The sequence below is a fragment of the Acomys minous genome, assembly GCF_964271855.1.
Source record: "Acomys minous genome assembly, chromosome: 18".
In the NCBI taxonomy this organism is placed as follows: domain Eukaryota; kingdom Metazoa; phylum Chordata; class Mammalia; order Rodentia; family Muridae; genus Acomys; species Acomys minous.
In genome coordinates this window covers 51,874,188-51,888,445 of record NC_140501.1, presented here as the reverse complement: position 1 = coordinate 51,888,445, position 14,258 = coordinate 51,874,188, and the positions used below count along the sequence as shown (strand labels likewise).

General features: G+C 43.1%; 1 protein-coding gene across 1 annotated transcript in view; it reads left to right on the top strand.

Moving 5' to 3' along the window:
* The window catches only part of EBF2 (EBF transcription factor 2), a 201,816-nt gene extending 189,970 nt beyond the window's left edge, over positions 1 to 11,846 (top strand). Inside the window, exons 15-16 of the mRNA XM_084766995.1 lie at positions 5,424 to 5,591; positions 8,965 to 11,846. Of these exons, the coding sequence (XP_084623121.1) occupies positions 5,424 to 5,591; positions 8,965 to 8,996 (200 nt within the window). The 3' untranslated portion in view covers positions 8,997 to 11,846. The remainder of the gene's footprint in view (positions 1 to 5,423; positions 5,592 to 8,964) is intronic.
* Positions 11,847 to 14,258: the final 2,412 nt, after the last annotated feature.

Below are 14,258 nucleotides of genomic sequence, written 5' to 3'. Positions count from 1 at the left end.
AGAGAGAGAGAGAGAGAGAGAGAGAGAGAGAGAGAGAGAGAGAGAGAAAGAACCAATTAACTATCACCATCCTGCTTTTGCCAGGACTTTGAGAATTTATTAGGGTCTTAGTGTTTCTATTGTTGCGATGAAACACTGTAACCAAAGGCAATTTGAGGAAGAAAACTTTTATTTCAGCTTACAACTCACAGCGCACACTTATCTCTGAAGGAAGTCAGGCCAGGAATGGAAGGCAGGAGCCTCAAGGCAGGAACAGAAGCAGAAGGGATGAAGGAATGCTGCTTACTGGCTTGCTCTTCACGACTTACCTCATTATACAGCCCAGGACGCCAGCACAGAGAGAGCAGAGCTTACAATTATCTAAGCTCTCCTACATCAGTCATTAATCAAGAGAATGACTCATAAGCTGGCCCCCAGGCCTAATTGATGGGAGCATTTTCTCAATTGAAATTCTCTCTTCCCAAATGACTCTAACTAGTGACAAACTGATAAAAAAAAAAACAAATTAACAAAACAAAACTAAAACAAAACAAAAAACCTAAACGTGGATAATTAGTCTGTTTTTTGTTTGTTTGTTTTGTCAGAGAAATTAACAAAGATGTTTCTTTCTAGGCTGTAAAAAGGATGATGGGCACAGGAAAGCTTCAGGCCCTTTGCTAAAAACGCTTTTATTTTCTACTGTTAAAAAAAAAGATATTTTCAATTTTAGTAGCATTATTTTCTCCTATATCACAAGGAATATATTTCCATCATATAAAATACTGAAAATAGGGATACATCTGAAAATAGGGATACGTTTGAAAATAATCACAACTTTGTCATCCAGAGATACCATAATCAAATGTCTGTCGTATCCCTCCACACTTTGTTTTGTGAATTCTTTCTAACTAGAAGTCAGGTTTATGTACATATTATTGTATACTCGGCTTTATTCATCTGTAGGGGGGTTCACCATTGTTCAATTTCCTTCTCAAACATTAGTTTAAGTGTTTTAGGCTGTTTGTTGTTGTCGGTTTTAAAAAAACATTCCTTTGTATGTGTGTTTTACTCTATTGTGGGTCATGTATTTCCCAACTTCTTTCTGTTGTAAAAAGTCCTTGAGTCTTTTTTTTTCTTTTTTTCTTTGGCACATTTGTGATCATCCCTTTGAGATTAATTTCTAGAGATTAAATTAGTGGGTCAGATGATATGAACGTTTGAACACACTCTGCTATGTATTGCCAAAGTCCCTCTGGAGGGATTGAGTCTCTCTCCGCAGAAAGAGCCAGCATGTGTCTCCTTCCCTGCCCGCTACTCTTTCCTTCCTTCTTACCCATTTAATAAATGGAAAGTAGCATTCTGCAGTCATTGTCACTCCTGATTTGTAATTCTTCAGTAGGAACAGCCCCGTTCAGGCCCCTCTGCCATTTTCATTTGTGTTCTTTGCCTATTTTTCTCTCTTTTTTTTTTTTCTTTTCCTAATTAACTTACAGCAACACATCAGCTATCAAGGGCATAAACACAGGAAATGCGTATTGCAAACATCTTTCTTGAATTATCATTTGCCTCTTGTGCGTATGTGAGTTCCAGAGGCTTTTTCTTTGCGTGTCAACTCTATCTTTCCAACCTCTGTTGTGACTTTGAGGTTCAAATAGTCGTGCAAATCATGAAACCTTCTGGAGGTGTCCGCTACCACTTCCACAGCTTTATTTTTGCAAATAGTTCCATAAGTTACTCAGATTTGCTTCCCCGCTGAACGCAAGGAAGGAATCTAAGCTGTATCTGTTTCTCCTCCTACCTGTTAGTGAATTGGCTTTACACGCCGGCTCCCGACAGCATGGCGCTTGTGTTAGCGCCTTTAGTAACCATCGTTCGCATCGCTAGCCGTGTCCTCTTCTGGGCCTTGTTTCCCCACTACCCCAGCTATTACTTTTTTTTTTTTTTTAAATATCTAGCGCCAGTGCTCTCCTTGTCAACAAAACTTTGTTATCATATGGCTGTTGAAGTATAAAGCTAGAGGTTACATAGCCTGAAATGCACAGAACTCCTTTAAGGCATCGGCTTCATGTGCTTTAAGTTACAATTTATGTTGGGTGTCATTTGTCGTTTTCACAGACTGTTTGAGAAAGGTCTTTACAAGGGTTTGTAGTAGCTGATTTAGTGACAACCCTTTTTTGTCACGTTGTCAAGCTCTTCCTGAGAAGCTGCTGTGGCTCGAACTCAGTTGTAGGTTGAATCAGCACATTAGAAACCGTGTTTGTAAAAATGAGATACATGGTGGCATGTGCATATATGTGTGTATACACGTATTATGTATGTGTACGTGTGTCTATTTGTGTGTACATGTGTGTTTGTGTATGTATGTGCATGTATGTTGTGTGTACATGTATTATATTGTGTGCATGTGTGTATGTATGTGTACATGTGTTATATATATACCCTGTGTTATGTGTGTACATGTGTGTATGTGTGTACATGTGTTATTTGTGTGTACATATTATGTGCATGAACATATGTGGATTCTACTTACACTAGAACCTTCTATGATGACATGCACAAAATCAAGCCAGTCAGCATTCCATCATAAAGGGGAGAGGGAGTCACCAATCCCCGAATTCTACCTGAGGAGCTATTGACAATTGTTGGCTTCTGGAGGAGGGAGAGTCAGTTTTCATTGAGGTGTGACTGCTGGTCTGTTGACTGCCATTCAGTGGATGCCCCTCCCAACCCACCACACCACCACCTCGCGCCCCTGGGAGCATATAGGAAGCACAAATTGGACTTAGTAGATTACTTTTTTAAAAGGGTATGAAATCTGGAGAGATGATGGAGGTAAAGGTGGATCTAGGGGAGCTCAAGGGAGGAGTAGGGAATAAATGATCAAAATATACTATATGCATGCGTGAAATTCTCAAAGAGTTAAAACAATATCTTTTGTTTTGTTTTTGTTTTCTGAGACAGGGTTTCTCTGTGTAGCCTTGGCTGTCCTGGATTCCCTTTGTACCCTAGGCTGGCCTTGAACTCACCTGCCTCTGCCTCCCTGAGTGCCGGGATTACAGGCGTGCACCACTGTACCCAGCTCAATATATATTTTTAAAAAGAGCTTTCTCTATTACCCTGCTTGCATGAGGCTATTGGCACTAGGGTGTCATTTTGGTGTCTACACTGAGGATTTAATAATGCAGAGGTTGGACACAGTCAGAACCAGCGCCTCCTGACTCTCAGCCTTTCTTTGGCTTCTAAATCTGATATTAAGAGACTGGGGAAGCATTTTCATATCATCATTTTATATTTTATTGATCCTAAGTCACACCTAGAAGATGATATTAGACTTGGAGCAGAGCCATAAACACGATCCATTCCTAATGACGAGCCTGCATCTTGTATAGTACAGTGAATTGGCCTGATTTCTCACACGTTTCCATCCTCAAGCACGATATGAAAGTCTGCTCTCTTTTCCGGTGTTATTTTTCCATTTGTATTTTATAAATATAAATAGATTTTAGTATTTTATATTATATCTATAAAAGCAAAAATAAGTTTATATCTATAAAATAAATACAATGTATTGTATTATATCCTTAATGTTTGCAAAAGTGGAGGAGATGTGCGCATGTGAGCCTTTGGTCACAGCTGTTTAATCAGAACTGCCTAAGCATAAGTGTTCCTTAGAAAAAGCTATTCTTTTTTGACGCCCTTGGCTTATGGTCCTGTTGTAACGACATCAGACTGGGGGCTGGAGGCATGGCTCAGTGGTTAAGAACTCTTACAGCTCTTGCAGAGGTCCCAAGTTCAGTTCCCGGCACCCTTATGGGGCAGCTCACACCTGTCTGTAGCTCCAGCCCCCGAGTGTCCAGTACACTCTTTTGAGCCCCTTGGACACCTGCATTCATATGCACATACCCTCACACAGACACACATGATTAACAATGATTAAAAACAAATCACTAAGAGGAAAGACATCGTATTGCACACACTGTCTGTGATTGAGGTAGGTGCAGTCAAGATGCAGAGGAAGAAGAGGTAGTGTCTGCCTCAGGGTACCAAAGCGTCTGCCCTTCATTTCACCTTGTGCTCAGTTGTCAGTGCTGTTTCTCCCCCATCGCATCTGCCCCTTCTGAGCAAGCTTAGTAACAAATAATAAGATCTTTTTGTCTGATGTAACTTGGTGGAGTGTGCGCCATGAGGAGGTGGGGCCCTACACTTTTTATACTGCCTTTTTTATTTTTCTTGGAAATTATCACAGTTAGCCTTTGGCTCCCCTTAAGTCATTTTTAATGTTAATCTTGTTACTATTGGTGGTTTTTCTCTGAGCATTATGTCAGGGGAGACTGAATTTCAGCTTTATTTCCCAAGTGCACCCAAAGTCCAAAGAGGGAGGGTCATCTTCTGAATATTGTAAACTCCCACACCAAGTGAAGAGGTAGCTGCAGAGAGGACAGTCATGGCGATCTTAGCCCTGGACGTCAACCCTCTAGGCATGGGAGTTGTCACGTGGCTCATAGATGCAGATAGGGCATCTTTTTAGGGGAAAAAGAGGTTTTTCATGCTGCATAGATTTTTTTTTTCTATCGTGAATGAAGATCTGCCACATCCTGTCCCCCTGCCTTGATGCCTCCCTTCCTGGGCTCCCAGTTGGAAGAACGTTCTGTCTCGTCACAAGGCCTTCCTTCCCTCGAGTGGGATCATTGCCACAGTAGTTGTCTTAAGTGTCTGTTCCTCCTGAACAAGGGGATGGTTATTGTCATATTGAACTATTTTTCCTGACTTTTCTTTGTGTCATTGGTATACAGTTATTGTATACAGTATTGGGTTTCCATAGATAAGTCTCTTTCAAGTCCTTTAATTATACCATCCCTTTCTGCTTTCATGTCATATACATGCTTACATACATATACACGCATGCATATAATGGCTTTAGGCAGCTACAAAGAACTGTAGGTACTACAACTGGGAAAACATGCACTGTTGTCTCTCTTGCACCTGACTTTTTTTTTTATAAGAGGATGATCTGATAGCCCAATCAATAAATGGATTAAAATGACACACGGTAATTCCTGAAAGATGTATAAATGGCTGTGCCATACCTGTGAAAAAGTTTTCCTCTACCTTGGCTGTAAGGTCAATGCAAATTAAAACAATACCGAGATTCTTTCTCACCCCAGTCAGAATGGTTATCACTAAGAAAACAACAACAACAGAAGCTGGCAAGGAGGTGTGGGAAAGGGACACTTACACATGGCTGGCGGGAGTGTAAACTGACACAGCCACTATGGAAATCAGTATAAATGTCCCTCAAGTGTGGTGTTGTTGTTAACCACTGGAACCTGGACTAATACCTGTGAGCTAATCATTTCGCAAGCAAACTGAGGGGAATGTGTATGTTAAGAAAACATGGTTTCTTGACGAACCCCGGGTAAAGAGTGTCACACCTTTGCTTCCAGTCATGTCATCCAGCCCCACCGTTGGATCCTCCAGCACGTCCTCCATCCTCCCGTTTTCCTCTTCAGTTTTTCCTGCTGTCAAGCAGAAGAGTGCCTTTGCCCCTGTCATCAGGCCCCAAGGCTCCCCTTCACCCGCCTGCTCCAGTGGCAATGGAAATGGATTCAGAGGTACGTGAAGAGACCACTTTGGGGGTGCGTGTGACCCAGGTGCCTTGAGGCCTGCAAAGGAAGAGGAAGCATCCCAGCTTCACTCTATAGCTCTAAGAACTTGCCTACAGAGCTCCCGGAACGTTCATGGTGGGTCTTGAATGGCACACGTGCTGGCCTGATACTACATACACCTAGTGCTGGGTTGGTGTGTGTGTGTGTGGGGGGCTAATGAAGACAAGCAAGGCATCCGCAGGGCATGAAAGTAATGGTGGTAGAGCCACATGTTCCACCTAGGAACGTCTGGGCAGCCCAGGACCGTGCTTTCCATAGGTGGGGTCAGCCACTGTTTCTGGAAGGCGCCTGTTCACCCTCCCAAACGCTGCCTGTGGCTCTTTCTTATCTAACTGGCTTAGCATCTGTACCTCACGGTCAGTCCCACGGCACACGTGGAAGGATCCATCAGGAGCAAAAAGCTGCTGGTTATGTGCTAGCCAAATTGATAGCAGGTGCCTGATCAAGGGGTGAAGTAGGGAAGGAAGAGAGGAAAGCCATACTGTTTCTAAGAGAAAAAAAAAATTAATATCACCCGTCAAACCCACTTTTGAACAACGTCCTAAAATGTAATATGACATGACGTAACACAAATGTGATGACTACATGAGAATCTAATCATCCCTCCGAGCACAGCAGGCAGCTGATGGCAAGAGAGCAAATTGGAAACTGCCGAGCCCCGTGGCTCAGCGGTGACCCACGTTGTTCTGGGCTGATCCTCGTGCCTTGACATGAAAACATTCATGACAGGTAGTGTTGGTCAGCAGAGCTCTGTGGGGACCTGGGATGGGCTGTGCTATCCTGGGGACCTCAGTTTCTCGGTGGCTTGCTGAAAGCCTGTGTGTTCTTTCGGAGGTCACCCTGTGAGGTCAGAGGAATAGCTTGAAAAGCATGCTGTGTCTCCGTGCCTTTCACCCCCAAGGGCTGTGACATTTTGACAAAGATGACAGAGAAACTGTCAAATCCATTACTGGGAACCCAGCTCTTAAAAGAGCCACTGAGGATTTTTTTTTTTTTCTCAGTAGGACCAGGCTGCTGGAGCTCCGTGCCACCCAACGTGTGGGTAGTTGGAAACATCTGGATATTGGAGGAAACTTTTTTTTTTCCCCACCCAGATGTCTAAGGCAGAGAGAAACAGCACAGCTTGTAACTAAGTGTCTCCACCCGCCCTGTCTCTCATCAAACACACGCGGGTTCCATCTTGCCGCTCAGAGAGGAATTAGAACTGTCTCCTTGAGGATAGTGTTTGCATCCCAGGAAATAGGCACATGTCTGCTGTGTTCCCCCTCCTCACACGACCTTGGTCTCTGCTCCCTAAGTTCTCTGCCTTCGCTCATCAACTTTCAGGGAAAGGAGAATAGGGTGAGGAAGTGCAGGCCCGTGGCCATAGTCCCTAACGCTTGCCCTCTCTGCAGTGAGTGCCGCCCGTCCTCCTGCAGATCAGGCCCATCCCCCCTATCCAGCTGCATGGCTTATCTGAGGATGAACCTAGGCACACGGACTCCAGAACCTGGGCTCTAACAGCCCACTGTGTCCAAGGAAGGTCCACCCTTCCCTGATACCTACTTTGCCACCAGGACAGAGGGAGGGCATTGCTTGCCTGTAAAATGCTCAAGGTGAAGGTGAACTGGCCACCGTGCAGTTAAGCTTCTCTCCACCATGAAGAGGTCACTAAGGAAAATCCCCTGCCCCCATGAATTTCTATCTTTCTGTTTGTTGGCTATGGTTTCTCTAAGTGCAAAGTCAAGGTCACCATCTAGCAAGCTTGGATGGACCGGAAAAAAAAGGCCATGGGTGAAATCTACCATTCCGAGCCTTTGAATATCGCTGACCTCCTGGACACAATTTGATAAAACCTTGAGACTGGAAAGAAGGGCTTAAGAGCATTGAGTGTAATAGATGGGGAAGGAATAGGAATATGAGTCAGCACCCTACAACCTAAACACTACACTTCCAGCATTTTCTATCTCGTTCTCTGCTTTACTTATCAGGCATTTACTGTTGATGAACACAGATAGTCAAGGTGATCTTATATGCTGTGAATCTGATTCATTTTCTAGCTCCCTCCAGAAACACACACACACACACACACACACACACACACACACACACACACGCTTCCTACGCTCCCGGATAATTACAGCAGTTGTTATATCTCCAAGTCATCAGGGAGTGTCCAGAATTGAACTGCCTTTATTGAAAACTTACATCGATTCAATATATAGTAATACAGGCAAAAATAATTAAGGCTTTGCTAGCTGTGTAAGACCTTAATCCAGATCTCACAAACATTCAATAAAGGCTGTATGGGCAGGGAAACAGACAGCTGACAATTTTGCCCGAGAGAACTAGCTGGGGTAGAGAAAGGGGGTGAGGAGAGACGAGGGAAAGGCAGGAAGGGAAGAGAAAGAGACAGGGTTGAGGCGAGCATGAACGGCCAGAATTCTGGCCATTTTCTTGGAAGCATCGTAGCCAGCATCGCTCAGAAAGATGCTTGTATAAGATTCATTATTCTCCTTGCAGTATAGACAGATAAAAGAAATCTAGGAATCAAATTTTCAGTGATGGCTGGAAGTTTGAATACAAGGGAACATTTGTCATATTCCAAGTAAGAATTTCTGGGCTCCTTACAAACGCATCCAAGGACAGAGGGCTAAGTTTTGCTATGTGATCTTCCCCCTTTGTTCACACTCCACGAAGAGGGAAAACACTGGTCTTGGCTTTACCCAGGCAAGTGTCATCCTCATCCTCTCAACTAGATGCAGGAGGCAGTGGATGATGTGCATGGGAAATGGGGACTGGGTTGACTCTCAAATCAGTAACTAAGTGAGCAGCATTTCTAAGTGGACCTCTCCATGCCCCAGCAGTGAACACTAAATGAGGCTGAACTACCTTTTTAAAAGCCCTAATCCAGTTTAGGGTACAACATCCATGAGGACCCTTAGGACGGAGAGAAAAGCATCTTTGCTATAACTGATGCTTAGGGAGCCAGCAGGCTCAGCACCTGGGGTATCCCTACTGCTCCCACCTAGTGATGGACATAGACACGTCTACCGCAGTTTGGTTTACGTGTTTACTTCTGTTGTCCCAACATAACCCATTAATATACAGAAATGGTAAAGTGCTCGGCAAACAAGCATGGGGACCTGATATAGGATGCCAGCACAGAAGCTTCTCTTAGCCCGGTCCGGGGGAAATCTCACTCAACATATGAACACCTCACCTTCTCCCTGGGTTGTCTTAGACGCTGTCACTCCCACACACACCTGCCTGCCCTCCTCTCTGCAGAAAAAAAAAAAAAGTCTTGATGTTTCAACCCTTTGTCGCTCTTTCCTTGCAGCCATGACAGGACTTGTCGTTCCCCCGATGTAAAGTGGAGGAAAAACTGCTTTCTCATAGCACATAACTACTTATTCTAATGGACCAATTACAAGGAAGCACTCTGAACTTGTTGGGGCAAGTTGCGCCCCCAAGTGGCCATGTCGGACAGATTTGGGAAGGCAAAGAGCTGCCATCTTGGTCTCTCATTTAACAGTTAACTACACAAACTGACCCCTTTGAAGACAAGAAGAGACAAATGTCATTGCCGTGGTCAGTGCTAAGAGCAGAAACACAATTCTTTGTTATGAACGTTATGAAAAACACCTTCCTATGTTTGTAAAATATTTAAGAAAAACATTGGCAAACATTCATGCTTAATATTTTGGATACTATTTGTTTTTCTTTGTAGGAAAAAAAAGTTAAAAGTTTCTATTTTCTATGAATCCTTTCAGATACCAATTTAGTTTATGCAGAAAAAATTGAACAAAACAGGGTACCAGCATGGAAGACTTTCTTAAAATGAAACCTGAATCGAATGAGGAAATGTTGTATGTGTGTTTGCTTATACTTTAAGCTCTTTAAAAAAAAACAAAAAAACAAAAGGGAAAAAAATTTAAAATGTTTTACAGTTATTTAAATAAATAAACGTGTAACTTATTGTAAGTAGAAGTAGAAATTAAGACTTTTTTTTTTTTTTAGAAGAGAACGATTTCTCTTCCCGATGTAAAATGAAATTGACACAAACAGGTAGTGACGAGTTTTAAAGGTGTGTGGTTATTACAGTTGCTTATTAGATTCTTATCCTACATCCCGCATTGCCCCCTCTTTTTCCATCGTTTTATTGGCCTGTGCACAGGAACACAACACTTGTGCAGTTTCCCACTGAACAGCCCACCACAAAACCAGACTCCAATAAATGCCAGACACAAACACTCCCACCCATCACTTCATCCCCAGAGCTGCTTTCCAATTCACAGATCACTGTGGTGTCCACTCTTGGTGAGGCATTATTTTTTTAAAAAAATAAGAAAATTGTTCCCTGAGTGATGTAGGGAATCCCCAACGTTACCATCTCAGCTTTGAACATCCCTAGGCAACAAGCTTCCCACCTCTAAGAAAGGCCAAAGTCACGTGACTACACTAACCAAGGGCTCTTCAGAATTTTCCTCTGACAGAGCTGTACAGCTCTTTGGGTGGCAGACTCAGGCACAGAGGTAGGAAGCTCCATAGAGCTTTACAGAAAGACTTTGGGGAGATTGGCTATATTTCTTGAACTCAGTCTTCGGCTGTTTCCTTTCTCTGCCGGTTTCCTTTTACGTTATCAACTCTCTAGGAAGAGCATGTCTCTCACCCGACACTCTTTCTGGGAGGAGTGGGATGGGGTGACCAAGAGAGAACTCAAAAATCCCTGAACCCTTCTTCTACTGCCCAAAGACACAGACGCTGGGATTCCTGGGAGATTGGGAGATTAGTGGCAGCTGTGTTCCAAGTGGTGTAGTTACACAGCCTGCCCTGGAGTCCCGGGGCTACCTACCTAGTTTTTAGCGGCGGGGGCAGAAAACCTTGCAGTAGTTGCTAACAGTGGTAGACTTTTGAAAATGCGTGTGGTCTTGGAGATGCATCTAGACTGGCTTGCCGATAGGATGTTATGATTTTCCAGGTCAGGTGTCTTCTCTCTGATTGTGAGACTTAGCTTGGGGTTCTTGGGTAGGCTTCGAGCGCCGGAAGTTGATGCAGCTTTCATGGACAAAACACATCATTAGAACTTCTGAGCCAGTTTTAGATAACCCTTTCATTGCCTGACCGGAATGTGTACTCATTTACCCTACCCTTGACTGTCCTGTTTGCCTTTAGTTTGGTCTGGAGTTATCCAATACATTTTTTTTCCATATGCACATGAAGAATCCACAATATTAGAAACCTGGCACGCTCATAACTATTGCTGACAGTCCTTCATAGGCAGGGCTCACAGCGCCAAAATATACGGAAATGCATGAGAAAAAACTTCCCTGGCTTAACAATCTGGTACGGATTGGTACCAAACAAAACGTTACCATCCCAAAATGGAGGCAGAACAAAACTAAGCATGCTTAGAGCTGGATTTGAGCCAATCCAACATAAGGACTTTTTTTTTTTTTAAAGTAGCATAGCTTTTAGAACCTGTGATTCTCTCTTGCATGAAGATTAGTACAGTACTGTCTTCAGAGTGATCGTAGACTCTGTCAGTAGCATCACCCCAACGAAGACTGTGTGTAACTAAATACCGGACATCCTTGACCACTCACTAGGACCTCGGCAGCCACAGATCTATTTAATTGTAAAAACGTGTGTAAGGATTATTTTTTAGTGTATTAATAAATTAAAAGCAAAGCCACTCTGTCCTCTTTAGTCATTGCTATTAAATGATTCTGGTCCCAAGTTATTTTTGTGCCACTTGGCAGACAAGTATCTCTATAGGTAATGGCAAAATTCTGTTCTTTTTTTTTTTTTTTTTTTTGAGAGGAACTGTGTAAGATTTTCCATTTAAAGGAACAACTTACTTCATTATTTATCTCATTTCTTTTGTTGCAGCATTGAAATTCTTCCCAGTTTTTCTTTGCACATTTTCAACATGCATGGTTTGAAAACCATTATCTTTACCTTTTGTACAGTAAGGTCTCATTTCCAAACTGTATAGTTTTGTTGTTGTTTGTTGTTGTTGGTTTTTTTTTTTTGCTTTGTCAGTTACATACAGTATAAAGTTGCTATGCACAGAGCTTTTTGTAAAGACGGCTTTTTTGTTTACTGTTTTTAATGGTCTTCCTTATGAAAAAATAACTTGTTTGTAAAATGAATATGTCTACTTCAGTTTTAAACTTTAAATTATCCTAACAAAAAAATAAAATTTTTGTACTGTAAAGATGATCTTTGCCTTTTTGTGTTTGTGTCGGGGGGAGGGCAGGAGAAATTTAGTTTGGGAGCTGTTCTTGATTTGGTGGTAGGGGCTGGGGGGGCTGACTTCCAATCACTCAACTTTTCCTCTGGTTAAGGAAGACTTACCAAAAATTTTGCTCAGATGGAAGTATGATATCAAGATGATTAATTAGAAAAGAGATATGGTGATGTTAGGCCAGTTTTCTGCATGTATTTGTCATGTGTCCATAGACCAAATTCCTTCATAATCCTCTCTAGACCCAAGGGAGTCTGTCTGCTGTGTTGGTGCTGAATGTATGGAATTCTTGAGGTCGTTAATCTACTGTGGGTTGAAACCCTCTATTGAACAAATGTAAGTTGATACGTCAGACACTGGATGAAGAACTAGAGGCACAAAAACTCAATGCCTACCCTTAAGTCATAGGGAAGAAAGGAGACACACTTCTCTGGAAGGGGACAGTCAGAGCTAAAACAGGTGAGATAGCCGTGCCCTCATTGAGCCTCTGAAAGTCAGTCATAGCTGTCACATGACTTTTGGGTGTGAATCCTAGTTTTCCCACCTGCCAATGGAAGGAAGGCGCAAAGAAAGCCAGGCACTCTCAGGTACATCATCCTTAAAGAGGGGGAATCAGTGCTCGGCCATGCCTAGAGTCAGTTGGCATCTGCATCTCAAGGACCAGAGCTGTACCTCTCAAGGGCTGAGGAGAGAAACAGATATGGCTCAGGATTTACTCTGCCTGTTTGTGGCTAAAACAACGAATAGCACTGGGACCATTGTGCCCTTTGGTCCAGGGAAAACTGAGTCAAACAGTAGATGCCAGGCCTGGGAGGTAGTTTTCTGGCATCCGTGAGCTTGGTGGGAAGTGACCCATGCAGGGAAGTCATAGTCCCGGTTCTTAGGATGATAAGCCCTAACAACAGTCTGTGTTCTTCCCAATAAAACATTAATAAGAATGCTTGTAATCATAGGCTGGACCATCTGCTGTGCTGTGGCTTTGACTTTTGAGGACAAAGCTCACATTGTTTTCAAGTCCAGATTTTTGCAAGTCGAAGAGTTGGAGGCCATAGAAAATTGCTTTTAAGACAAGAATGAGGCCAAAATGACTACTAAAGTATCAAGTCCAACTACTGACCATTTCTGAACTGAGAAAGAGCACAACGGCTACACAGAATCATGAGCGATGCAAGGACTGAGACCTCGGGAGTTTGGAATGTTGTGACTGTTAAACCTTAATAGCGTCACTGGTGAGGTAGCCCAGGGGCCCAGAGGGCTTACTGCCCTTACGAAGAACCCAAATCTGGTTCCCAACACCCACACAGGACAGTTCAAAGCCACCTGAACTCCAGCTCCACGGGATCCAATGCTGTTTCTGACTTCATGAGGACCCACACGCATGTACACATATGTGGGTGTGTATATACACAAACATAATAACATGTAAAAGATATCAGTAGCCCTATTGCAAAAAGTGAGGGTAATAACTAGGCCAAAGGAAGCACTAATCTTCTGCCCTCTGTTCTGTGGAGGAGCAGAATGAATGCGAGTCTTGGAAGCAGGAAGACCTGAGTTCCAATCCTAGCCCCACCTTTTACTGTAACTGACTCTCAGCAAATTATACTTATGAATTTCAATTTCCCCATCTGTAAAAGTGGAGGGGAGAGCTTCACGCCAAGACCCTTGTCTTCTCAAGATTGTGGTGAGGTTTAAATAGAAACAACGAACGTGAAGTCAAACACAACAAGTGTTCATGTGTCATTGTTTCTTTTCCTGTAGGCTGTGATTAAAAATTCATATGTGTTTATCGGAAAAGCCATGCATTACTCTTTCTTTACAAGGTATCCTTGGCTGCACAGAAAAGAAGATTATTAATTAGTCAGTGTCTGTGAAACAGACATGCTTGGATCGGAGTGTCGGAATAGCACCATTTACATCACAATTCATGAGCTGGCAGCTGCTTCAACTGGATCCATTGACAAGATAAGGCTCCTAACACTCGTACTCCTGTCTCCTGGAAGTTGGGGAGAGTGGGGAGGTCTCAGAGGAGGTGCTGCCTGCTTGGCATGGACGGCTAGTCTTGTAAAGTGGGCAAGCCTCTCTGGAGAGGAGTAGCATAGGAAAAACTGGTCAGTTCCCATGGTGTGTGTGTGTGTGTGTGTGTGTGTGTGTGTGTGAGAGAGAGAGAGAGAGAGAGAGAGAGAGAGAGAGAGAGAGAGAGAGAGAGAGAGAGTGTGTGTGTGTGTGTCACATACATCAGTTAAAGGAACCCCAAAGTTTATTGCTTTGAAATTAGTCAGTGAATTACTACAATTCAACCTAAGTCCCTCATCTTTTTTGGTTTCACACCGTGAGTGTTGTGGTTTGAATGTGAAATGGCCCAACACCAAATTTCTGTGTTTGAA